General features: G+C 42.4%; 1 protein-coding gene across 9 annotated transcripts in view; it reads right to left on the minus strand.

Annotated features, from left to right (window-relative positions):
- The window catches only part of SMARCA2 (SWI/SNF related, matrix associated, actin dependent regulator of chromatin, subfamily a, member 2), a 172,854-nt gene that overhangs the window by 9,640 nt on the left and 136,870 nt on the right, over positions 1–26,344 (minus strand). For 6 of the 9 annotated variants that reach the window (XM_049710867.1, XM_049710871.1, XM_049710869.1 and 3 more), the window contains exons 28-32: positions 23,910–24,127; positions 15,827–15,880; positions 6,392–6,497; positions 5,569–5,670; positions 2,768–2,900 (exon numbers count right to left, since the gene is read on the minus strand). In XM_049710867.1, the coding sequence (XP_049566824.1) occupies positions 2,768–2,900; positions 5,569–5,670; positions 6,392–6,497; positions 15,827–15,880; positions 23,910–24,127 (613 nt within the window). Of the gene's footprint in view, positions 1–2,767; positions 2,901–5,568; positions 5,671–6,391; positions 6,498–15,826; positions 15,881–23,909; positions 24,128–25,887; positions 25,984–26,344 lie in introns of all 9 variants that reach the window. The other 3 variants (XM_049710873.1, XM_049710872.1, XM_049710874.1) reach the window with 2 other exon arrangements.

Genomic DNA, 26,344 nt, shown 5'->3' on the forward strand with positions numbered 1-26,344 from the left:
GTACATATACACAATGGAATATTACTCAGCCATAAAAAGAACAGAATAATGCCATCTGCAGTGACATGGATGGACCTAGAGATTATCATACTAAGTGAAGTCAGTCAGACAAAGACAAATATCATGATGTCGCTTATATGTGGAATCTAAAAAAGCGATACAAATGAACTTATTTACAAAACAGAAACAGACCCACAGACTTAGAAGACAAACTTACAGACACTAAAGAAGAAAAGTGGCAGGGGCAGTGGGTGGGAAATTAGGAGTTTGGGATTAACACATACACACTACTGTATATAAAATAATCAACAAGGACCTACTGTACAGCACACGAAGCTCTACTCAGTATTCTGTAATAACCTATATGGGAAAAGAATCTGTAAAAGAATGGATACACGTATAACTGAATCACTTCACCTTACGCACGAAACGAACAACATTGTACATCGACTATACCCCAATACAAGATAAACATTTTTAAAAATTAAAAAAAGGACATTTGCGACAACATGGATGGACCATGAGGGCTTTTACGCTAAGTGAAATAAGTCAGGGAAAGACAGATTCTGTGTGATCTCACTTATATGTGGAATTAAAAAAAAGAAAACAACTGAACTCACAGATACAGAGAACAGATAGGGTGGCTGCCGGAGGTGGGGTGGGAAATGGGCGCAGGGAATCCAAAGGTATAAATATCCAGTTATAAAATAAATAAGTCGTGGGGTTTAAGGTACAGCATGGTGAGTATAATTAATAACGCTGTAGTGCATATTTGAAAGTTGCCAACAGAGTAGATCCTCAAAGTTCCCGTCACAGGAAAGAAATGTTTTCTGACTGTGTGTGGTGATGGATGTTAACTAGATTTAGGTGTGATCATTTCCCAATACAGACATATATTGTATCATTATGCTGTATATCTGAACCTATTATTATATGTCAATTATACCTCAACGACAGCAAAAAAAATGTGGATGAAGAGGAGGCCGAAGAGAGGGTCAATGAGATGCAACATGAGAAAGAGACACAAGGAAGTGGCTTCTCCCCTGGAGCCCCGACAAAGGAAGGCAGGCTGGTGACACCTTGGTTTTGGCCCAGAGAGACCCACAGCAAACCCGTGACCTACAGGGCTGTGAGATAATAAATGTAAGTTGTATTGAGGCACTAAGTTTGTGGTAATTGTTAGAGAGGCCATAGAAAGTTAACATAACAAGTCTCCGGAGAGATTAGAGCAAACGTATCTCAACCGATAGCTGGGATAAGAAGGTAGCTATTTGAAAACAGATTAGAAATCTCGCTCTAAAACAAGGAAACGTTTAGCTAAGATATGCTTTTGTAGACTAAAACATCAAATGCTACGATATTAAAACTAGGGAGTAACCATATGAAACTGAAAAAGGTTAAATTAATACTTAAAAGGCAGAATCACTAGAAAGAATAATACTGAGAACACATGAGGGTATGGGGAAACAGACACGTACGTACACCGCTGACCAAGATACCAACTCCATTCTGTGCAGCAATATGTATGCGTCAGATGTTTTTACAGTGTGTGCAGTGGTTTCTGGGTTAGAATTTTCAGGAGAGCGTTATTTGGAGTGAGATTACTATGTTTTGGTACACTCATTAATGGATGTTAATGTATGTATTGCTGTATAAAAACACTCATTGCTATGGAAACATATTTCTAATAGAAAAACCATGCTACAAAACAGTGTGCTATACTTTTATAAACAAAATATTTCTGTATATAAAAAGACTGGAAGGCAACTGGAGTTAAATGTATATTGGGTGATGGAATTATACAAATTTTCCTTTCTTAAAAATATTTTCTAAGCTGTCTGTACTAAGTATGTAATCTGTCTGTACTAAGTATGTAATTAGAAACAAATCTAATAAAAAATGGTAAAGCATATCTAAACTGTTTTACATAGAAGACTACAAACTACTAGGATTTATTACTTTGCGAGGAGGTAGGGGGTGAAAACTTAATTAGGTAAGAAGAAATTTTAGACTTTTCAAGGCAGCCGTAACCTCTGAAATATGATACTTGCCTTGGGTGCAAAGTTTAACAAAGTTTAAGAGGGCACCAAAACTCGGTAATCAAGATAAATACTATTCAGTGCGATGTTTTAAAAACTCAAAACTCAAAAAAACAAAACAAAACAAAAAAACCTCAAAACTCATGCCAAACAGAGCCATAATGAATAAATATCAAGATAAAGACAGGATCAGCATCTGATCCATGATGGACAAAATGGACCACAGTTTGACAATTATCTTCTAAAGCAGTGATTCTCAAAGTGTGGTCCTGGGTCCAGTCACATCAGCGTCCCCTGTGAACCTGTTAGAAAGGCCGACTCTCAGACCCTTCCGCAGGCTACTGAATCAGAAACTCAGGGGTGGATGCCAGCAATCACCCAGGTTAGAGAACCACTGTGCTAGGTTAACAGATAGGTGGTATCAACAGCCATGCTGGTAGAAAATGTATATTACACTGATTTCCAAAGGCAACATTCCGTGTCTGCTGTGAGCCTGGCCATGTGCTAAGCTCTTCGCATGACTGGGGGCACATTTAGTACTTCAGTTTCACAGAGGAGGAGACTGGGCTCAAGCAGGGTTACGTATACGGCGTGGGGTTGCCCAGCTAGGACACGAGAGACCACAAGACCTGGAGTCCAGATGTGCCTGACTCTGCTCTGTTGGCATCTGTGGAAACAGCGATGCAGGTGGCCAGGGCCAAACCAGTGGAGAAACCACACGGACTCACCCTCTGACTCTGACTCGTCTTCCTCTTCCTCGTCCTCCTCTTCATTGCTCTCGTCCTCACTCTCTTCTTCTTTGGCAATTTTCTGCCGAGCACTCTTGAACACCGACTGTAAGACGATGGAGTCTTCGTAGATCTGAAGGGTCAAAGTGGCACCTGTTAAAAACCTCATGCTGAGGGCCCGAGACTCACCATCGCAGCATGCTCTTTTCTTCCCTGTGCCACACACCAGCATTTCTTTACGTGAATTTTAGTAGAAACATCAACGTTATTGTCTATGCCTGCAGGAAAACACCAAACTCAAATCTACAGACATAGTCTTACAGGAAAAGTCCACATGCAGTTGAAATAATTTCAGAGTGTGTGTGTGCGTGTGTGTGTGCGCGTGTGTGTGTGCGCGCGCGCGTGCGCGCATGCTTGGGAGGGAAGGGAGGGCTTCAATACGATGCCCTCTCATTTTTGACAGCAAGACCGGTATTTACGAAAACTATTTCCTATTTAGGTTGTTTCATCAAACACTGTGGTAAAGCAACCTTTTTTTAAAAATGCAATTCTCCTAACAAAATGGAGGCTATTATTTGTCACTGAGTTTATCAGTACCAGCCAATACTTATTGCAATCAGTGCTTTCTCGCTAGTGTACGCACCTATCTGAGCATAGCCCTGTGTAGCTGCTGAGAGAGAGATAAAGTTCAAAAATGGTCCGTTTTCTCAAAACACTAAACATAGAAGTACCCTATGATCCAGCAATGCCAATTCTAGACATATACCCAAAGGAACTGAAAGCAGGGTCTTGAAGAGATACATGCACACCCATGTTTACAGCAGCGCTATTCACAGTAGCCAAGAGGTAGAAGCACACCCCATGTCCATCGATAGGGGGATGAAGAAACAAAACGAGGTCTACCCAAACCGTGGAGTATTATTCAGCCTTAAAAAGGAAAGAAATCCTGTCGCAGCCTACACAGCATGGATGAACTTTTGAGGACATGATGCTAGATGAAATAAGCCATTCACAAAAAGACAAACACTGAGTGATTGGCTTATGTGAGCTATCTAGAGGAGTCCAATTCGTAGAAATAGAACGTAGAATGGTGTCTGGCAGAATGATTACAGAGTTTTAGTTGTACAAGATGAAAGTGTTCTGGAGATCTGTTGCAGAATTATGAAAATATACTTCCCACTACTGAGCTGTACACTTAAAAATGGTGAAGATGACACACTGGGATGGGGCCACTGGGACAGAATTTGCCAGGGATACTAGAGTTGAGCTGGATATTAAGGGTGAGGAGGGTCCCACCAGGGATCATGAGAAAGGAGACGGCCTTTTTAGAAAAGGAGAGCAAGGAGAAAGGTGGGGCAGCCAAAGTAAAAAAAAGATGCATCCGGGAGGGTGCCATTGCCAATTTCCTGGTTATGACATGGGACGATGTTACTATCCTGGGACGATGTCAAGGCTCTCTCTGTATTCATATTCTTTCCTACAACTGCATGTGGATCTGGGGAAGCCGGTGTTTATGGACCATGAACCGTTACTGGACCATGAACTGTTTAGGTTGAGGAACAGCAGGAAATGAGGCCAAAGAGTTAGTCTATGACTTTAGAAAGCAAACTCCAGCGATTAAATTCATTCTAGAATTTAACAGTACATGGGGAAGCTCGAAGCTTGGTGGGCAGTAGATGGACAGGATAAAAAGGTGGTTACAGAAAGATCGGCCAGCATCCGGGAGGGCCTCGGAGGGAAGCCAGTAAAGAGGCCATTTGTCACCCCAGTTCAGGGGTGAGGCAGTGGGTGTCGGCAGACAGGGAGGCTGTCTGGGACAGGGTGTGTATCACAATGTTGCCACAGTCCTATAAAGAACCCCCAAATCTATCCACAAACTGTAAGCGGTCATTCATAAAAGACTTGCTTGTTGACGCTTATATTTACTCTCTCCGTCCTAGTTTTCACCTTAAATTCCTTTGAAAAAGGCTTGCTTTCACGACCTATTGTTTTGGTCAAAATAATACTTCTATTAACTCCCATTAACTGGAAAGGTATGGTCTGTTCAAGGCGCATTCTGAGGAGTCCCACATTCTCCAATTTAGTGACTGGAATTGACATGAAGATAAAAACAAGCCCAATCCGGAAAGAGGCTTGACTCTGCATCGGCTGGCAGACACACTGACCTCGCTTCTGGTTCTTTCTGCCTCATGGGTATGAGAGCATAGATAGGAAAAGGGGAGTCCCTACAAAAGGTGAGTGGAATGGAGGTGTAAAAAGTGAAAAGTGTCCTCGGCCAGCTTAGTTATTTTCATAGTGTCACTTGCTCTTACACTTGCTAACTACAGAGAAGAGGAGTAAAGAGAATTGCAATTGACCTGATAAAAAGCATTTTTGTAACAATTAGAGGCGATGGTTCTTTTTTCTATATATTTTTTGTTTTAAAACAAAACAGCAGTTTCGGCTCCTGATGCAAAGTTTACAGTCAGAAAACCCAAGGTAAGTATAACCAAATACACCATCTCTGTAAAGGCAAAAACTGTACCTCTAGCTTTTAAGCATTACATTAACTTATTAACTTAAATTCCTCCTCTGATTAAAAGCCAAGCCTTTAAGGGAAGCACAAGTAGGAACTAGCATAGCTATGGTACAAAGGAGCTGGCATTAACTTGAAAATGCCAAAGCCTCAACTGACTTACATAGGTAGCATGGAAATATAGGCTTTTATCTCTCCTTTTCTTCTGCCAGGATAATAGCGACGGTAGCAAATGAAAAATTTTACTTAAAAGAACAAAGCATGTTTAAGGTTAAACATGTCTCACCTGGGATCCCTCCAAGTTGAACGTCTGAGCATTGTGACAGAGCAGCATGACGTCTTTCTCCAGGTCACCCAGGCTTCGGTACTTATGATTACGGATTCTTTCCTGATGCAAATTTTGGATAAAACAGAGGAAAGTTGGGGAGGGCGGTGGTGGAAAATACAACAATCGTTACTTGGTTAACAAAGCCTGATTTTCCATTTGTCTTCCCAGTAGACTTTCCTGCCAGGGAGGTGGGACTACACAATTCCAGGGGGTGTCATAAACAGAGACCACCCTCCCACGCGTATTCCTTTCCTATAAGGGGGAGTAAGGAGCATACGATGGGAACCAGGAAGAGCAATGGGATCCAGGAAGGAGTCTGAAACTTTTCAAATAAAATGCAATATAGGGCTTCCCTGGTGGCGCAGTGGTTGGGAGTCCGCCTGCCGATGCAGGGGACGCGGGTTCGTGCCCCGATGCAGGAGGATCCCACGTGCCGCGGAGCGGCTAGGCCCGTGAGCCACAGCCGCTGAGCCTGCGCGTCCGGAGCCTGTGCTCCGCAACGGGAGAGGCCACAACAGTGAGAGGCCCGCATACCGCAAAAAAAAAAAAAAAAAAAAAAAAAAAAAGGCAATATAATCAATATGAGCTCTCAGTATATTGATTTCATAACATACATTTAAAGGCACAAGAACATCCCGACCTTTTTAGTGCCAAGCCCTGCATGGGTGGCAGTGGCAGTCAGATAGGTTACCACTGTCAAGTCCTAACTGTAATCATTTCAATGAATTTACACTTCTACTTTATTTACTTAAAAAATAAAGTTCGTAAACAAAAGATCTACCTTTATTTTTTTGAAATCCACCGGTTTCCTAATTAATTCATAGTATTCTGGTAATTCTTTTCTTGAAGGTAACTGAATGAAGACTTCACTGAGCTGTCGCCCTGAACTGTAGGGGGGCAGGGGAGAAACGAACAAAAACATAACAGATCATGCACTACAGAGAAAAACTTGTATTTTATTTCAGAAAAATGTCAAAAAAGCAAATGACATCCCATGCACATAAACATGGGGCTCTTCAAATCAAAGAAAATCCTACAACTGTATGGGACATCAATGCCCCCAGTGCTAACTTCAAAATGACATTAGAATACCAGTAGATCTCCACTTCTGTCATACATATGGGAAGGCCACTGTGGATTTCTCTTTCGGAGTGAACCTCTCTTCAGTTTGATACAAATATTTAAAGTGTCCCATTCCACCAAAAATTCCATTTCTAAATGAGTAGTAATTGAGTTGGTTAAAAAAAAAAAATACTGACTTTATTTCCATATCCCTTTGTTTTCAAATCCACTTTATATTCAGAAAATAATGTGTTAGAATATACTCTGGAAACTCAAATGAAAAGCTTTCGTATGTACCAGGGACTGTCTTTTCAGTCTTACTCCTCTTAGGGCATTTTTCTACACTGTGAACTACACAAACCTTTATGATTATTTGCCAGTGGAACCCCTTCATCTTGCCTAACTTCATTTTGTGTGTATGGAGTCATTTGTGCTGAAAAGAACAAACATATTTAGCAAGTGTGGCTGCCTCCTGTTCCTGGGATCAGTGCTATACCCTCCCCGCAAATTCACGGTAGCTTTACTTGAAAGCACATTTAATAGCAACGAACGCTTAGCATTTTGTAACTTTGAGAAACAGACTATAAAGCAATGTAAGCATTTAACATCACTTAATGTTAGAAGCAGACATGGTCAAAGGAACCAGATAGTCATAATTTAGGTTCAGGACCCTAATATCTGACTCAGCCTATCCAGATCAATAACAGCTCGGGAGATACAGTACAGTCATTTTTCACAAAAATCTCCTTTCCCTTATGATGCCATCTCTACTTCCTTTGTGAAGGCAGAAATATTAAAAACAAAACAAAACAAAAAACCCCATAAATCGCTATCAGGTAAATTTTGGAAGGTGATTCTAGGAGTGTGTGAGAATGCTAGAAGCAGCGGCAGAGGATGAGTGACAATATGCTGTTTTAATCTATAGTCCCAGTCATATAATTAAAAAATAATCATAATGACACTTATCATAAAAAAGGCATGCGCAGTAACTCAAGTGGTTGCCTAGCAACCAGTGGGGAAAATGCTGAAGTGCAAAGGGGCCTGCATAAATTAACCGAAAACCCTGTCAAAGGGATGGGCGAGTTTTTCTGTGATGCTGGGTCAGGGTTTTATTTTATTTTTTAATGCACATATGGGCCTCATGAATACTAAAACCAGGGGCCAACACAAGAGGCTTAAGAAGACTGCGGTTTAATAGGAAACTGGATTTTAAGATTATCATGGCAAGAACCAAGGTGTTCTCTTACCCTCCGCCACCCCTACCCGCCCCAACCCCTTCCAGGTTGAGAAATGCATTTGTACCGCCATAAATTATACCACACAGTATATGACAAAAACTGTTTCATCTGCTATCACCTTCAGCATAGGGCCACAATCTCTGGTCTGTTTTTCTTTCTCCCATTCTGAGACTTAAATACACAAACATTTCACCGGTCTGTAAATGAATCTCTGAAAGGCCAGAAGAGGAATTTATAGATATTCATTTTTCTATTTGTATCAGTGACTTCTTTATAATTAGCATTCTTTATACCCTAGCAACAGAGAGTCAGACCTCTTTGTGATTCGGGATTTAACAGCTGACCCTCAATGACATCTTCAGTGTCATTTTCTGCATTACCAACAGATGGTGTCATTTTTCTATTGACGGATTACAAGTACATCTTTGCTTTGTACACCTGGGATGGACGTACTCTTAATTTCATCTGTGCTACTGGTGAAATAAGAAAGAAGCAGTTTGCACTGAGAATGTGACAGAGCTCTTTCCAACAGGGGCAAAATGGCTGAGACAATCTTGGTCTGATGTCCTCTTCTTAGGACATAGAAATTCTAGACCCTATAAGGAGGCAAGTCCCCAGTTATCTGTGCTCACAAAGGAGAGAGCTGAATGTTCTGAGACTCAGGGCCAATACTGTAAAATGACATAAATTTATTCGCTTTTAAAAATAAAGGTTACGTGGCTTAATATTCCCATCTCACTTCCTTTATTCCCCCTGCTAAGAACCAAGGGCCTGAGCTGAAGGAGGGCTTGGATGCCATGTAAGGAAGTCTTCTCGTGGTTCCACTGGAACCATCTCCACTCACACACCTCGGTCTGGATTTCGAAGACCTCCTTGATTCCTCCTCTCTAAACCCTGACTGTACTGCTGACTTGACTCTTCTGGTCAGAATAGCCTCTCTCCTGTGTACCCCCAGGTCCCACGGCCAATCCCCCCTTTATCACAAATTCCAAGTCTCCAGGCTTGACCCACCTCTCACTCCAACGTTCTCTATCCTTTTCTCCCTTCAAATATTCCATCATCCATTCAGGATCAAGAACCCTTCCTCCAAAAAAAAGATGGAAGAAGTTTTCCTCGATATTAAACCAACGTTCCTCAATATTAAACAACTCCTGGTACCTTGCTGCTCAGAACTTAATTCTATGCATGCTGGGTTTTTTTCTCTCCTCCACGGAGTGTGGGAACACTTTACATGCAGTCAAAACCCCTCCCCCATCTCTATCAGAGGGGACAGTTCTGATGGCGACCCTGGGCAGGAAAAGTCAGGTGGTCCTGGAAGACATCCAGCTTTTATATAACCTACAGAATGCACTGAGGTAGCAGGACCACTTGCTAATGTTGCTACGGTAACTTATTTTTTCCCTAAATTAAAGGTTAAAAAAAAAAGGTAAATAAGAAAAAAGAAGTGAAGCAGCCTGACAGAGTTTTGAATTCTTGGCATTTCTTTCTCAAACTTAAGCTGCACAAATGCTTTTTCATTATACCTTTTCAAATACTTGTTTTTCACTGCCAGGAAGTTTTTTTGTTTTTTTTTTTAAGTACAGAACAATGGACTAATTGTACAACGGTTTGCAAAAGGTGTTCCGTTTCTGTTGAAATGCTTATCCTTACCCCCAAGGTATTTTCCATTATGTCATTTTACACATTTAAGGCCTAAGTATAAATTGTTATCTCAAAGTGTACTGTTTGCCATGACAAAAGTGATACCTGTCCCCCTCCTCCAAAAAGGTCTGATTTCAGATCTATTTCATACAACGATCTATCACAATGAGAAACGTGACCCTGATAAGGCCTAGGGTGTTGGGGGCGAGGAGAATAACCTAAAGTACAAATAGACAGGAAAACTCACTGCACTTAATAGAGTTTACAGGTGCTGGTGGGCAAACACATTTCCTCTCCACAGAGAGGAAAGGGCAAAGGGACACCTGGCTATGCTGTCATGGTGTATGCGATGGAAAAGCCCTACATGCCACTATGTTAATGGTGGTTTGCAAACCCTGCATGTAGAGCTTACACACACACACACGAGATCTGCTTTGCTATGCTTCATCTGGGAACCAATTTTTCTCCCATTACCTCCACAAACCGAATGGCAAGAATTTCACATCTATACTACTGTGACTTTAAAATAATGACTACAGACATTATAAATATCACATAAATATCACCTCTACCTTTGATTACAGTTTAGGTAAAGCTGGAAGAGTGCATAAGACTGTAATAGTAGCTTAGAAACCTATTCCTTTAAAATGCTGGCCAGTATGTCTTTCATAATATCGGTTGAGAGTCCTTTTTTTTTTTGGCTGCTTTATGATTTGTCCTTTTACCTACCGAAGCTGATCTGTTGACAAGAACTCCTAATGGACACTCCTGGAAAAGTGATCTTAACTAAAGCTGACATAGGTTTTGTTTATGTTAGTTAATGAATATAAAAACGTGGTTATCTTGCCTCCTTAAGGAAATGACGTCATGATGTAGAATACCCATTTGTAGTTGGAAACGTTTTACAGAAAATGATTACAGTCCTAAAGGAATCAAACATAGGAAATCATTTTGGGAAAAAACCCCATAAATATTGGGTCAGCATTGGAGGGCAGTAGGTGAATACGTGTCTTTTTTTCAGGGTCAGATTCCTATAGGGTTTAAAAAATACCATTTCAAAATGCACTTAGACCTGAGTAGCACCCTGCATATCTAGAAAGCCCCCAGAAACCTGAGCCAGTCACAGAATGGGTGTCAGAGTACCCGCACTCTGCATTCTCTACTGAGGTCTCTCATCTGAGTCTTACTGAGTATTGACTGACAATACTGATGACTCCTAACAAGCTTGGAAATCCGACTTCCCAACTTCTTGAAGCATATAGGATGTAACAGCAAAACAGAATGGGATGTGGACTGACTTGCTTTTCATATGGGATGGACAGCTGTAAAAATCACCCCAAGGGTTGTGTTAAGGACTAGGTATCTAATGTGCCTGAGTTACCAACCAAAATGAGGTTACGTCAGGTTTATGCGAGGTAAACGCCCCCATGTTAGGAGGCTTAAATGGCTTGCTCAGCTCAGTAAGAAAAGCAGCAAGGCTTTAACAACAGTCTTCAAGGTAATCACACTCTGATGTATGGTTTTGCTGTTGGTAATCTACTCTCGGCTGGAATATGGATAAAGATATATATATATATTTTATATGTACATGTAAAGATGTCCATCACAGCATTACTTAAAATAATTTAAGGCAGCCAAAATGTTAAACAATCGGGGGAAGAAAACGAGTAATGGAAGGCTAGAATCTAAAATTATGTATTTTCAAAGTAGGTGCCTTAAAAAACAGAAAAAATGCTCATTATGACATTCAATGGGGAAAAAAACCCCAAAATGACAGGACATCAAATTGTAAATGCAATACACATTCAACTAGGTTTTTAAAAGGGCATGAACTAAGGACCAGGAGGAGAAATGCCAGAGCATAAATAAACATTAATAATAAGGTACTCTTGTTCAACAAAATGAAGGTTTACAATCTAATGTAATTTGGAACCATGCTGCCATCCATAAATAGCGCAGGCCTCAAACACTTTCATGGGTTTCCTTCCTTGAAAACATGCTGTAAGTCAAAAATCTAATTTGATTTTTCCCAGAAAAATGTCATCCGAGGGGCATATGACCGACCTTTATTTACATCACCATAAACAGCACAGTTCATCAACTGGCACCTCTGAGCTCTCCCACAGAAGGCCAGATAAAGAGAATAATGGAACAATAATTCCACAATTTTTTTATTTACTAGATTACAACCAACAGAATCTACTGCATGAAGTCCCTATTTATTCCTTCGGAATTCTCTCATTGAACTTATGACTGCAAATCAGAGGTGATCACCCGGACATGAGATTCAGAGAGTCCTGTTTATGTACTTGTTTATTTAGACAAGCATTTCGAGGAGACGACCGCGAAGACTCATCATCTATCACCTGACTTTTTAGAAATATTGACTCGGGACACCTAGGTTCTTCTCCTCTTTTTCTCACTCGACACTTCATCATAGCAGGTAGAGGTACAGGATCCTAACTGTCCACCTGTCTCAATGTGATAGACACACTGGTCACGCCGTTTCATCAGCTTTTGTCACCTCATCTTGGAGACCCGGAAGTGACTCCGAGGATGCCTTCCTTTCAAAAGGTAAGGACACACCTTCCCTTCCACTGAATGTTCTGTCCTTTGGTCTTTCCCCGGGTCTCTAACTTCGTAATGTTAAAAAAAGGCTTCGGAACTTTTGGCTGAATTGTGATCAAACTCAAAATCACAAAGCTTTTGCAGGCAAACAAAATCAAACGCCTCTCCACCTGAGCTGCAGGTCCCCAATGTCACTCTGTCAAAGGGGTGCGTGTGTCGTAGCAGGCACCCTGAGTGCTGCTTTTTCCTAAAATGGCCGTTTTCGGCAATTCTTCAGGAAGACGTATGAGGCGTGACTCTAAAGGAACGAGGCAGATGTTTTCCCATGAATACACAAGAACACTTATGCCCAAATAGCTGCCCTCTTTCAGAGCAACCCGTTTCTAACTCAAAAGACAGAGGGTGCTTATGAAGACAGTTTATCAGCCCCGTAAGAAAGTCAGTTTTGCTGTTTCCAGCTGGGACTCCTCTCGTAAATGAGAGGTCATTTATGCTGGTTGTCCTGAAGCTTGGAGAGGCAGAGACCCTGGGCTCCTGGGCCAGGCTGATGCCGGAAGCCTCGGGGAGGCTTTCTGTGCCTCAGAAAGCAGATGGACCACGTTTATCTGTGGGCTGCCCACCTGCTGTACGTGGGTACAACTGGCTGAGCGTCACCAGTAAGTGTCAAGTCACTAGGAGTCAAAGCAGCTTATTCCAGGACACGTCTGAAAGTATCGATACTTTTAAGAAGGACAAGATAAAGTTCTAGAATCCGCACTTCCCTGAGCTGATTCTCTCTGGACTAAGCGCAGCTTCTGAGCTCTAAGTCAGTATTTCCCAATATGTGCTCCGTGAAACATGAGCTTAATGGATTATTAATAGTGTTCCCTGAAAAGGGGGCGTCACTGGTCAAATGAGTTTGGGGAATGCTGGGTTAGACAAAGTTCAGCAGGCTACTTTACACAAAACTTCCCAGAGCCTCTAACCACGCTGGGAATTCTCCAAGAAGCTCCAGGACTAGAGTTTGAGGACTATACTCCGGGGAAGCGTCACCCTGGACATCAGTTGAAGTTCTGACTTCCCCACGCTGCTAGGACACAAGATAGACTGCCAACCCTATGGCTCAGCCCTAAGTATCCAAACAGAATAAATGAAGAAAGGCTCTTCACCTAGAACTAAGATTCTCTAAGTGTATCCACTTGGTCACACTTGTATTTCATGGCAATTTCTCTGTAACCTAATTAAATGCAAAGGGGCTTGAGCCTGACATCCGGTCACAGCCTCCCTCCCCCACTTAAAGAAATGCCGAATGTCTGGTGCCGATGTTGCTAAAACTAAATTTTGACTATAACAGCTTCTTAGCCGGTCCTGAAGGGACAGTCAATACTAACAACATAATCACGACGCTAAGGGCTGTTAATAGCCATGGAGGGAATTTAGATTTCCTGGGATGGAGTATGTAGGGCTGGGTACCACGTGCCACCTTTCTTTTCAGCCATATTTCTGTAAATGTAAATTTCACTTACCACTCAGGACACAGAACCAGGAGTTATCCTCAAAAAGTTCTCCTCCACCTCTCACATCTGGTCTGCCCTAAGTCCTGTCAATCATACCTCTCTCTGAGTACTTGCTCTCTTGCCTTCACCCCCATCGCCATGTCCAATGCTATGCCCCTCTTCCCTTGCACCTGAGGACCCAGTCATACTGAGACGTGTGGTCTCTAGAAGGGGTCCTGCTTTTCCATACCTCCTCCCTGGCCGCCTACACACATGGGTCTCAGCACCTTGGCTGCCTCCGCCCACCCCCCCACCCCACCCCCATCTGCTTGGGGCATTTCTACTCCTCCCACAAGCCACCGACTGACTTTGCTTTCCCCCTTCCTACCCTCCCACCTGGCATGTACACTTGATTCATACCGTAGATGTGCGTTATTCCTTTATATAACTCTTTCCAACTATGCTTTAAGGCGTTCCATTTTACTCATTTCCCCACCCCTGCCCCCCCATTCTCAATACTTACACAGAGACTGACACATAGAAAATGCTCAGTGCCTTTGAACACATGGAGGGATTTTTTTTAAAGAATGTTTAAAAATTAATCATAAGGCAAGCTCTGAACAACATGTCTTAAACTCGGGTTTCTGGGGAGAAGAAGCATATGTGACAGTACGGGACCAGACAGACTCCGCAGAGTCCTGAGGAGGGAAACGTCAAGCCCCTTCTATGCCTCTGGAAATTGCAGTTTAAATGTGTCTTCAGTGGAAGGATTTATCTGGGTCCTAACTACATACGGTCACATCGTCTCCTCAGAAAGCCAAGGCATGACGCTGGGGCTCTTAATACCCTTTAACGTTATTAATCCACTTTTCACGGTCACATGATTATTTTGATGCAAGAGGGGATAGGGGGTGAAGGAGCTTAGGCCTGTCCTTGTGCACTGCGCTGGGCGTTTAGCCTATATCATGCCTTTTAGACCACATCATGCCTTTTAGAGACGATAAAGCCTCCTTCCTACGTGGTTGAGCTGGAAAGATTTACCCTGGTAGTTCATCATTTCAAGCCCCCCAAAGTCAAGCGTTTCTTGTTTCAGTTCCGAAATTCGAATCCAGACTGAGTTCTTTCTCGTAATGGCAAAAACAGAACACCATTCTTGATGCCTCTTAGTACACAGTATGGTTCGTGTGTCTGGCTTCCAGGATTGCTCACTGTTTACAATAAGAAATACCCAAAACTGACAATCTTGCCCACCAGTTTCACCTCCGCACAGACACGGATGGGTACAAATCACCCCACGTTTAATCTCCCTATGTAAAAGGGAAGGCCACAACTGGTGATGGTATGTATTCTGAAATACAGGACACAGCTTCAATTCTTTTGCCTCCTGGCCCTAGATTGGATCCTATACCGGGGGGGAAGAAGTACCATAAAGGACGTCATTGAGTCAGCTGACAAAAGTGGAATATGGATGGCAAAGTACTGGCTCGATATTTTTTTTTTAAGTACAGGCTGACCCAAAGGGGGAAAGAAATGTTATTTTCAGTATACTAATAACCACTCCTAACCCTGGCGAATCACGCACATCCCTCTTTCCGCCTCAACTACCATCATCTCAGTGTGGCAAAATCTCTAGGGAAAAAACACTTCTGCTTCCCACTAGACAGAAGCAGAGGCACACAAAGGTTAAACAAGCTGCCCGAGGATGCTTAAGACCGCACAGGACAGGTCAGCCCAGAAGTCACGCCTTGAACCCCACCTGGTGCGCAGACCCTCCGCACACGTGACTGACTCCACAACCTCAGACAGGGCAGGCACACGCACGCGGCACCCCAGGTGCTTCTCAGTAAGCTTCAAAACCAAGACAGCATGGAGTTAAGAGGCCCGTGGGACGTAAGACAGAAGCTGCGCTGGAAGTGGTGGGGGAAAGCAACAGAAACCCATGGCTGAGTGATGCTGGGGGGACCGTCCCGCTCAGTGGCGGCGCCTGATGCCTTTGTAAGGAGTGCAGTTACAGGATGGACACGCCCAAACTACAACACAGCACAAAAACTTCACAAGCCACGACAGGTGTTTGAGAATATCTGTGCCTCCCCCTCCCCCTCCAAGGAGGGGTGGTCAGGAGGCCACCGGAGAAATTGGCTTCCAAAGGCCGAGTCTTTAGGAAATCAGTCTGTTTGGTGGACCAAGGGATACCTGTATTTAGAGACCCGGGAATACAAGACAGATCCTGACCTGTTTCCTTCTATTTCCAACTGAGAATTACTGGGCACCTTCTCCACGTTACACCTGTGGTAGAGTAGAAAGAACACTAGAGTCAGAAGACCTGGGTCCTCGTCCCAGCCCGGCTCCTTCCTCTTAGGCTGGTGACCTCGGGTAATTCATCTCGCGCTCCCAGCTTCAGTCGCCTCACCTACCTGCCTTGCCAACCTCGGGGGATTGTTGGGAAGATTACTGGGGACGTTTCCTGCTTCTCCCGAACGCGTCAATACCTGTTACTCTGGTCTCATTTCCCTCCACACGTTTCCATCCGTCGTTCTAGAAGCAGCGGAGGAAAGGCAGCGTTTGCTTGGCGGGGGTAAGGGGTGGCCTTAGCAATGTAGTAGCTTCGGCCTATCTGAGTCTAGCTCCTCACTTGTAAAATGGGGATGAACCCTCAGAAAATGGTTGTGAACCCTGAACGGGATGCTGTACTTTATTACAGCAGCCAGCACACAGAGGGGGCACCGAACCCCGCCCCCCACAGCCTAAATTGGTTTCTGAACACCATCTAGGTAGTCAGCTCTCCTTCCCAGACCTCCATTCTTTTCCAACAGATCACCAAGGTAATGATCTTCCACTGGAAATGACAACCACCACGTGAGGTCTCTGGCCCTTCCTTCTCCAGGCCTCTAGGGAAGCCCCTTCCATTGAGGATTTTGCAACTGCACCACTGGCGTTCCTTCGTGTGGTGGCAGAGAAGTGGCTGAGAGGGGTGTCGCGCCCTGGGAAATCCCTCCATCCTCTCTAGATCTTACTCCAGGCAAAGACGGTGCCATTGGCATATACAGCCCACGTCTGGCCACTTACACATCCCTCCTCAGAGACCTTACCCACTGTGCCCTGGGAGAGCGGGAGACACTACAGAAGGTGCAAAGCATAAATCCGGGAGTGGCGAGGCGAAAAGTACAGGCGATGTTGGGAAAGCAGAGAAGCGGGTGGAATGTCTGACAGACAAGGGAGAGTTGCACGTTGGAAGATGAAGTTGGGAAGGTCCTAGGGCCAGGCTGTGGAAGGCTATCTTTCCCACGGTGAGAAGTCTGGTCGCTATCGGGTAGGCAATGAGAAGCTACTGAAAGTTGTTAAGTAACCACTGACGAGAGGGGATCCATGAATCAGAGGCAGGAGGAGAAGCAGGCAGCATGCAGCCGTCCAGGCACGGCCAGCGACGATGGTAAAGGACCTGATGCAGACGGTGGGTGAGGACACAGAAGTGGTGGGGGGCCTGGGAGAAATGCTGAGGAAACTCTGTATGTAAGGGCGTGTTAGGAATAAGGCACAGAATTGGGACCACTTTTCTCCCAACACACTGGGGACCCTGAGTTGATGATGGGTGTTAACCAAGGGGATACCGAAGCTGAAATAGACCGTGTTGTCTCAGAATGTGTAGTCGTGAAGAGCATTCTGTAGACATGTTACAGGACACACTGCACATACTTTGGAGAGAGAGCTGGGCATGGTTCTATGATCTGACACTAACGGAGATTACACCTCATCGGGGAAGGAAGGCTCTGATCAAAGGAAATTCCAACAGAATGCTTTCGAACGATTCTGATAAGGAGTATGTGGGGACAGACCTACACGGGTCAGCAATCTGACTGAAAAAGAAGTACAAACACAACAAAAAAGCATATTAAATGAGGGTATGGATTTGGGTTTCAAAATGTATGTTACTACAAATCAATTTTAAAAAGACAGTGTGAACACTGGTGTGATTAGTCCACCTCGGATGGAAGACTCAGGATAACGATAACTGAGGGAAAGCCTTCGACATCACAAATACCTGAACACGCTTCAGATAAAGCACTTTGGGGAGATAATACTGGAAAAAGAAAAGGCAACTTTTTAAAGTAAGAGCCCATCCCTTCTGGAATATGGGTTGACGATATGTGGGCCTTGAAGACAGTAGTTCAGCCTTACTCTAAACGAGGGAAATGCTACAAATGACTTTCCATCTGTATATAGGAATTCGTGTACAGGAATTAAACAAGTACACTTATAGTCCTTAGGTTTGCAGTATTCCCAAGTCCTTAGAAAGGTACTATAATGTAACGGGGTAAAATGCCGGCTCTCTTTTCCCCGGTAAATGCAGTGATAGTGATATACATAAATATATATATCATATGTATAAATATAAAAATATATATATCATATATATAAATATATATATATGATATATATATCATATACATATATATTTCCCCCCCCAAAAGAGACCATAAACTCAAGATAATGTTATTATATTCTTATTTAAGGGACTCACGTGACCCCAGCTTCCCTGAATCTCCCAGGCCACCTGCCTGTTCAGTACTATCCGGGCTATCTCCTCTACCACATGGCGAGCTAGTGGAGGTAAGTACCGTGAGTCTCTTTTTACCCTCTGGCCCTCAGGGCTGGAAAGCAGGGGGGAATAATACAATTAATATTTCCAGGATCAATGAATGATTTTCTACAATGTGGGGAGAGCTAAGATTCAGAAGAAGCTGAGGCCTTCCACCATTCCTAGGGAAGTCATCAGTGTTTCTTAAAATGAGGGGCAAGAAGAAGACAGTCTAGCCTCCGGGAAGAGAGCAGAGGCTGAAGGGCATCAGGTATCAGGGAGGAAGGAGCCGTTTGGCCACGCCTGGCCGCCCCACTGTGTGCCAGGGTCAGGCAGGTATCTCCCGCCTCCCCGCCGCTTCCCTTGTCCATCCTCAGAGCTGCACCTGAAGTCCAGACCCTCTGCAGACAGCGAGGCCCATCCTCGCAGTACACTCCTGCTGGTCAGAGCGGGAGGAGGTGATGATAACCGCCTCATATTCTGTTTCCAGACTCTTCGGGAACATGAACGACGCTCAGATTTGAAAAGCAAGGCATAATAAATGTTGAACAAAAGCTACTGATAGGAGAGTTGATAGAGCATATCAAGAAGCTTCAGATGAGTTCAAGTGTCCAGTTGTAAACTAATTACATCCTGAAAGAGTGTGTAGATTGCTTTTGCTAACAATATTTAAGAAATCACAGAGACTAGAAATGGAATCAGAAGACTAAGTGTCCCACTTTCAAAAGGAGAAGGGGAACTCGAGGCGGCTGTGCCTGATGTGGACCCTTGGTCAAAATTTAGAGGAAATTATTCAGATGCCACAGGGCTACAGAGAGAAGATAAATGACATCGTTAAGTACCGGTAGGGGGTCCGTTAGAAAAAGCCATGGCAAGCTAACCTCATTTCATCCTTTCGGCAGGGTTTCTAGGTTGATGGATCGGAGAGGCCACAAACACGGTATATCTTGGTTTTAGCTTTTTTTGATAACCTTGAGAAAGGATAGATGAATGTGGGTGACATGACAGCATGGTCATGTGAGTTCACAGACGGTTCATCAACTCTAAAGATGACTGATTAATAAATTCACATCAACCTTAAGTGATTTTCAGGGGCATGTCACAGAAGACCCGTCCTTTGCCCTTTAGAAGTTTCTTCGCAATAGCTTATAGCAAATCTTCAGATGACAACAACTTAGGAAAACAAGTAAACGTGGTTTTGTTTTGTTTTTTTAAAAAAAAGGCATAAAATAATCAGTGTTACATCAATAGGCTAGAATGGTGGTACAAAAATCAGTAAGATGAAACTCTATAGGAATAAGTCGATACAGGATAAAAAAAAAATCAGAGGTTTAGCTGAAGGCTAACCTTGGCAGCATTCACGTGAGATAAGAACTGTGTGTATGTTTTGCGGGAGAGGGAGTTTTTCAAGGAGTCGTGTTTTCAACGTGAGTTAACTCTGAATCAAAGTTGGTGAAACGCTCCTGAGTTATGTTAACAGAATTTTGGTGTCCAGAATAAGGAGGCTAGCCATCCTGCAATTAGCCGCCATCGGAATACCTCTGGAGTTCTGGGTGCTATGTTTTCCATGGGACACTAAGAAAGTAAAACGTGTCTAAGGGCGGGGCGGAGTTGGGGGGTACTGGGATGGCTGGAAGTCCAGGCATCACTCAGATAGCAAAGTGAGGTGTTACAACCCGAAGGAGAATGTCCTAAGGCAAATACGTTTATGAATATTTTAAAGGACATTTCTCGGAATGAGAACAGATTGACTCTCTGAAGTTCCAAGCAGAACAAAAGCTGTAAGTCAGAGGGCTGAGTCTGTTTTCATATAGGAAATGCCTGTCGTGTTTAGAGCTGTCCTTTGGTGTCGCAAACGGCTTCCTGACACAGTGAGCTAACGCTGGGCATGTCCGCACAAGGTTAGATGATGGTCTGCTAGAGGCAATGCAGGGGGACACATCTGGGAAACTGGACCAGGTAGAGCTAAAACCCCTTCTAACACTAAGAATTCCCTCTAGGAATCTCCCTCCTTATCCAAGGAACTGTAAGCCATGTCTCTAGACTTCGAATAGCTCCACCAAACCCAGACCCTGCTTTTTCACCATCACCATCTCTTCACAGGGGCAATTTTAAAGGGTACAGATGCAAATTAGGATGGATCCCTTTTCCAAGGGAAAAAAGATCTTAGGTTAAATATTATATAAAGGGAGAATATCATTTTAAAAGCCGCCTACATAACCATGCTTATTAACAGATCAAAACAAAGCCTTCCAATAATACTTCATATCAAGTTTTCTATTTGGAGAAATAAAATGGTGGGAACGGTAACAAGAGATCAGTGCTACCTCTCGTAGAGATTACCGCAGAAAAATTTTACATTTGTGAATCACACAGAGTCATTGGCTCTCGGAGGGGAGAGGGGGGTCACATTTTTTAAAAGCATCCCCCTAAAAAAAATTAGGACTGGCACTGAAAACAAAGGCAATAAATAGACACAAATTATCCTAGTTCTTTTTAAACAATAAAAATACATCTGTCCCAGAATCATGCAAGAACTTTGAAAAAAAAAAAACTGTCTCATAAGAGCTAATTAATTCTTATGTATCAGTTAAATATAGATGGTAGTTCTTATTTAATACGCTGCTGATGTACACGACTGTCAGAGCTGTAACATTTGACTGAGGTGATGGGAAGGAGGTTAGTCCAGGTGGTACTTCTTTCACAGGTAGGTTGAGTTACTATATTAGTCACTGACTTTACTGGTGCAAAAATCTCAACACATGGCGAAGTACATTTCTCAGCAGCATTTTCTAAAACCAACCAAAAATATGATGTATCTAATTAAGGCCCTCCTAATTTGAGTACCTCCTACTTGAGCACCAAATTTGGTAAGAGACACAAAAAACATAAACTGAGTAAGTGCTTTTTTTCTAGAGGATCACTAACACGAAATATACATGAAACATGTAGCAGCGGAGAATTTAGAACATACTTCCCAGAAGTACCTAAACGTGGGCAGTAATAGAATGGGGGGCCTCACCAGGGTACTTTCAGGAAAAGTAAAACAAATAAATAAAACCAGAGAAAGGGGGAAAACAAACAAACGATTCAGTGTCTGCAGGTTGAAATATTTAAATAGCCTCTCCCTATAGTACAAGCAAAGACATGCTCAGTCATCATTCCCAGTGAAGCTGTGCTTTCTGGTTTTGGAAATAACAATATGAAAGCTGTAAGAGCAAGGACATTTTCTTTATAGTGCTCAGAGCTCCATTCACCTACCTGATTTGCTATAAATTGTCTGAAAGGCTGATTATTAATAATTAAACTGTTCAAAGAGCTATATTAACTCATCAAATCTTCCTAATGCCTCTAGAGGCAGGTACAGTAATCATTCCATTTTGTGGACTAGGAAACTGAGGACCAGGGAGGTTAAGTAAATTGCCCAGCTGCTCCACAGGTAGTAAATGGTAGAGACAGGATTCAAATGCAGGTAGTTCAACCAAGACAAGAGCTTAAACGACTGTGCTATGCTTAGCTGAGGTTAAAGAGACCTAACTTCATACTACTCTGTATTTGGGGGTGGGGGTGGGTTCTGGAAAAGTCATCAGCCCATAGCCCTGTGCATCAGGAAATCACAAACCTAAAAGGCTACGGAGCCAGCAGGTGATATAAAGGAGTGAAGTGGGCCAGGTGCGAAAAACACGATGATAAATGGCAACTGACACTCCATATTGGAGGGACGATAGTGAGCGACGGGGATGGTGGCCCCCTAGAGCAGACAGTCTGCAGCGGGTTGGGGTGTGGGTTCCACTCCTACTGTTACCTTAGGGAAGGCTAGGTAGAGTGCTGCCAGATTTTTAGGTTTTTCCAAAAAAGGGGGGAGGGGGAAACCCTGACGTTTTTATAAGAACTCTCTCCAGCTTTATGTGTTTGCTTAAAAGAAAAAAAAAGGAAAAAAAAAAAGAAACATGAAATAAAACCATCTGTTGGCAGTACGTGGTCCACTGGCTGGTGACTCCTTTTACACCATTAAAGGAGGAGACAGCCATCACCTGGCATAAAAGGCCTGGCTTTCAAACCTCCAAGGACTTTCTTGGCTCTTCTCAATGTTACAGCAGCCCTAGGCTCACTCAGCAGGTAATGAACACAATGCCTGTTAGATATCAAGGCACACCTGGTCCAAGCCACAGGCATTTTCACTCTCCCGGGACAAAGGCAAAAAGTTAGAGGTATGTGCAGAGTGGTACTCTCTGCTTATTTTTCTCTACACCAGGGGCTGATAAAATAAGGTGAAACTGTCCAACCTGGCTTCCTGGAAACTACTCCTGCTTCCAGCCAATCTACCAGTACAGCTGGGGAGGAACAGAAACTTGACAGAGAGAATTACTGACTCCGAGTTTACAAGGAAGTTGGCGTGTTCATCTGGGCAAAGAATGACCTCGTGGCCAAATTTTCCTTCCTAGATTACTGTCATTCCCCTGCGTCAGTGAACAGCTTATCCAAACCTAATGTAATGGGGCTGCCCTTTGTGGCCACTTTAGAATGCTCAAAGGGAATGACTTTTAAAAAAAAAAAAGGAAAATAATAGTGAAAATAGTAAGCAGGGAACCGGAGAGACCTGGTAGGCAGAGAGGAGCAAGAAATTCTGACCCTTCCACACGCATCTGCTCCTACGTCCCTTTCACCATTTCTGAAAAGTCTTTATATTTTCTCTAAGGAGCTATCACTAAAACCCCATTGAAAGTTTCTTGCTTTTTATACTACCTTAATCTTCACGATGAGGTTTTCTTCCTCGTATGAAGACATGCAACTAAGATTACCACGAAGAAATAAAAGCACAACTTATTTGTAGTAAACAATTCCAGCTACATAGAGCAACACCAGTGAATGTCAAGAATTTTTGGTAACGAAAAGTTGATTCATGCCACTATGTAACTTAGAGGAAAAAAAAATTCAATTTTTCAACTGAAGTGAGATGTCATCTTCCTATTAAAACCGCATCACATGATTACTGAGTAGAAATCAAATCAACCAACCAAAATGTAGCCTAACTAGTTTATCGACTATATAGGGCTGCCTGACACCCAAGAACATCTTTACTTTGGTTTTCAAATAATTGTTTATTGTTTAAAAATGGCCTGGGGATAGTGTCCAGTACAGATTTCTCAAAGTTCACGTTCGAAAGTTCCATGAAAAAGAGGGAAATTTGCTGAAAAACCATCCTGTCTAGGTAGGGTTATGAGAAAAGAGGGAGATGGCTCGAACAAGTGCTCAGAAATTCAAGTGTCTTGGAAGGAAAGAAGGAGAGGTATTTTTGATGGAAGCTTCGGTTTGGCTTAAAACAAAGTCCTAGCATGAACATTTACCTTAAATATGTGATAGAACTCTTTTTCTCCTCTAACACCTCAATCCAAAGGTACAATTTCACTCTCTTTCCAATGCTTCCACATCAGTGATGGTATTTTGGAAATCCTTAAAGAACCCTTCTCCAGCTTAGGTTTTTTTTTCTTTCATTTGGTCATCTAAACTCCTCTTTCCAAATACCTTAAATAACACCTGGTAAACTATTACACAAAATATCAAGAGCAGCCTCTCTGAATAGAGTACAAGTTTACTGATACCTCTGGAGCAAAAACCATCAAACAGGAGGTAGAAAGGGCCCAGAACCCAGCGTACACCTTAATAAATCTTGCTCTGCAGGCAGCGTTACCTGTGGTCTTGATGAAGATGATGGAGGTGAAGGAACGAAACGCTCACCTGTCTTTGTAGTTTATCACAGTATCGATGATAGCGTTCATCTGCTTTGTCAGTTTAGGGGGATTTGGTGACAGTTTCTCAGCCGGAGGGCGACCTCTCCTCTTCTTGGCCTTTTCCATATCTTCTTTTGCAGGATCTTTATCCACATTTCTTCGTCTTTTTCGCTTCTTAAGCCGTACTTCCTCTTCCATTTCTTCCAAATTGCCGTCTTCAATGGCCTGTTAATAGGGAACGAAGGAGAAAAATTCAAGACAAGAGAATACCGAAAAGAAAACAGTTTACATAAGTAGAATAAAATGAAACTAACAACAGCAAAAAAAAAAAAAGTAAAAGTTAACAGTAATCAGTGAAGTAAGAAGAAAAAATAGAAGACCACCATATTGGATAAATGCAACTTTAACCCAAGTCTGTTTCATGAGCAAAATAGGTGAAGGCCCGAAACACTAATAGCAAAGAATGTGACAAATATGAAAAGATCTATACATTTAAGTGTTTGAAGATAACTAAAACCAAATGACATTTCAGCTCAATATAAGATAAAGACCTTTATTGTCTCATTACCGTAGAAGGTAAAAGGGAAACCAAAAAAAAAGGGGTGAGTGAAGAAGAAATTTCCCTAAGACTACATCCTTACAATCATATAAGCTTTGATCTTCTCTTCTTTGAGGTTTAACATCAATTTATTCGTGATTCACAACACAAAATCAAAATTCCATCCAGATTTTCTTCTAACGTAGCAATTAGTAAACAAGGAAACAGGAAGTACAAAGCCACATTCCTGGGTAAACGCACTTAAACCATCCAGATCAAGAACACACACACAAACAAAAAACACTTTTTTCCAATTACCTGCAAACGCTTGCTTTAAACCAGAGCCAGCAGCACTAATGCAGAGAGATAATAAAATAGCTATAAAAACAACCAGGTATAAAAAGAAACCTGTTCATAAATGGCTAAAAGATCCATGTGACAGACCCAGAAGTTTAAACTTTTTTTTTCCCCCTAGGAAATCTCAAAACTTAAGAAGAATAAAGGGAAAGAAACAGAAACAAAAACAAAAACTGCAAAGAAAAAAAACAATAGGTAAGAGAAAATTTGACCATGGAAAAGAAGATTTTTAAAAAGACCTTGAAATTACATTTCGAGATTGGTTTCTTACACAAAATAAGTGATGTTATTTGTTCCTCCTGCCCCTCAATATTGCCTCCAGTATGTCTCGTGGCTGAAAAGAGCTCTAATCATCAGGCAATTACCTTCATTTCTCCACAGCACCAAACATGGCTAATATTTATGATCATGTGAGTATAACAATCAATATAAAGAGTGATTACAGCTCAGACATAATTTCTTTCACTTATGTACAATGCCTTCTGAAAAAGAAAGGTTTTGTGAAGAAAACCTGGTGCAGAACACAAAACAACCTGGCATGTTAAAAATGCCAGTGGGATTTAAAAAAAAAAAAAAAAAAGGTTTTCTATGCATCTTCCAACGTGCAACCCCAGAAAAGCAACATGCACACAGACAGAATCCTAAAGGGACAGTCTGAGCCTAGGCCTTAATAATCAAAAGACAATTTCCATCACGATCCTACAGTGTTCAGATGATAACCACTATAAAGGAGGCAAGGTCTGATGGGTTATGAGGAAAAAGAAAAAAGAAAAAGGAAAAAAAAAAGCTCCACGTTATTTCATTAATATTCATTTGCCTAAAAGCAGGACACCCACTATACAGCTAAACACACTGCAGCTAAAGCGAAGATCAAGAAGAGGAAATTGTCCCGCAAATCTTGGAGGCTGAACATGCTAATAATAAATACAGCATGCAAGGCTTGTCAACAGTTAATGGTACTGCTCTCCTCAAGCACCCAGTTACACACAGAAATACGGAGAACACCGGCTTTTGATGTGTTACACACCTACACATGCCCGGGATGTAGTTCTACTGAATCTTCAAGACGGCAACGAAAAAGGATATTTACCTTACCACTATCAGCAGGCCGGCTATCGGAAATCACAGTTAGTGGGGATAAAATTAACAAGCCAGCAAAGCAGCGAGCTGCTAGTCTCTTCATCAGCTGATCAGGAAAAAAAAGAGAGCTGGGGAAAGGCTATGTTTTCATATACAAGTAATTTTATTTTACTGAAAATTTAATACTGAAAGGATTGTGGATACTCAAATCTGCTGTTTCATTCTACCCACTACAAGGCCCGAAGCCTTCCTCCTTCAGCCTGTTTTAATATTGACAACTACTTATCATATTTTTTTCCCCCTTATTATTCCAGGCAGCAGAATTAGAGATTTTAGCTCAGGTGGTTTCTGATTCTTACTTGCATTTGAACAATTAAGCCAATAAGAAAACAAATTAATATTCAAATTTATTTTTTTAAAAATTAAAACCAGGTATGCTTTTATTTTTTATTTTTGTATTTTAAAGC

This window comes from Orcinus orca, chromosome 6 (assembly GCF_937001465.1).
Source record: "Orcinus orca chromosome 6, mOrcOrc1.1, whole genome shotgun sequence".
NCBI lineage: Eukaryota > Metazoa > Chordata > Mammalia > Artiodactyla > Delphinidae > Orcinus > Orcinus orca.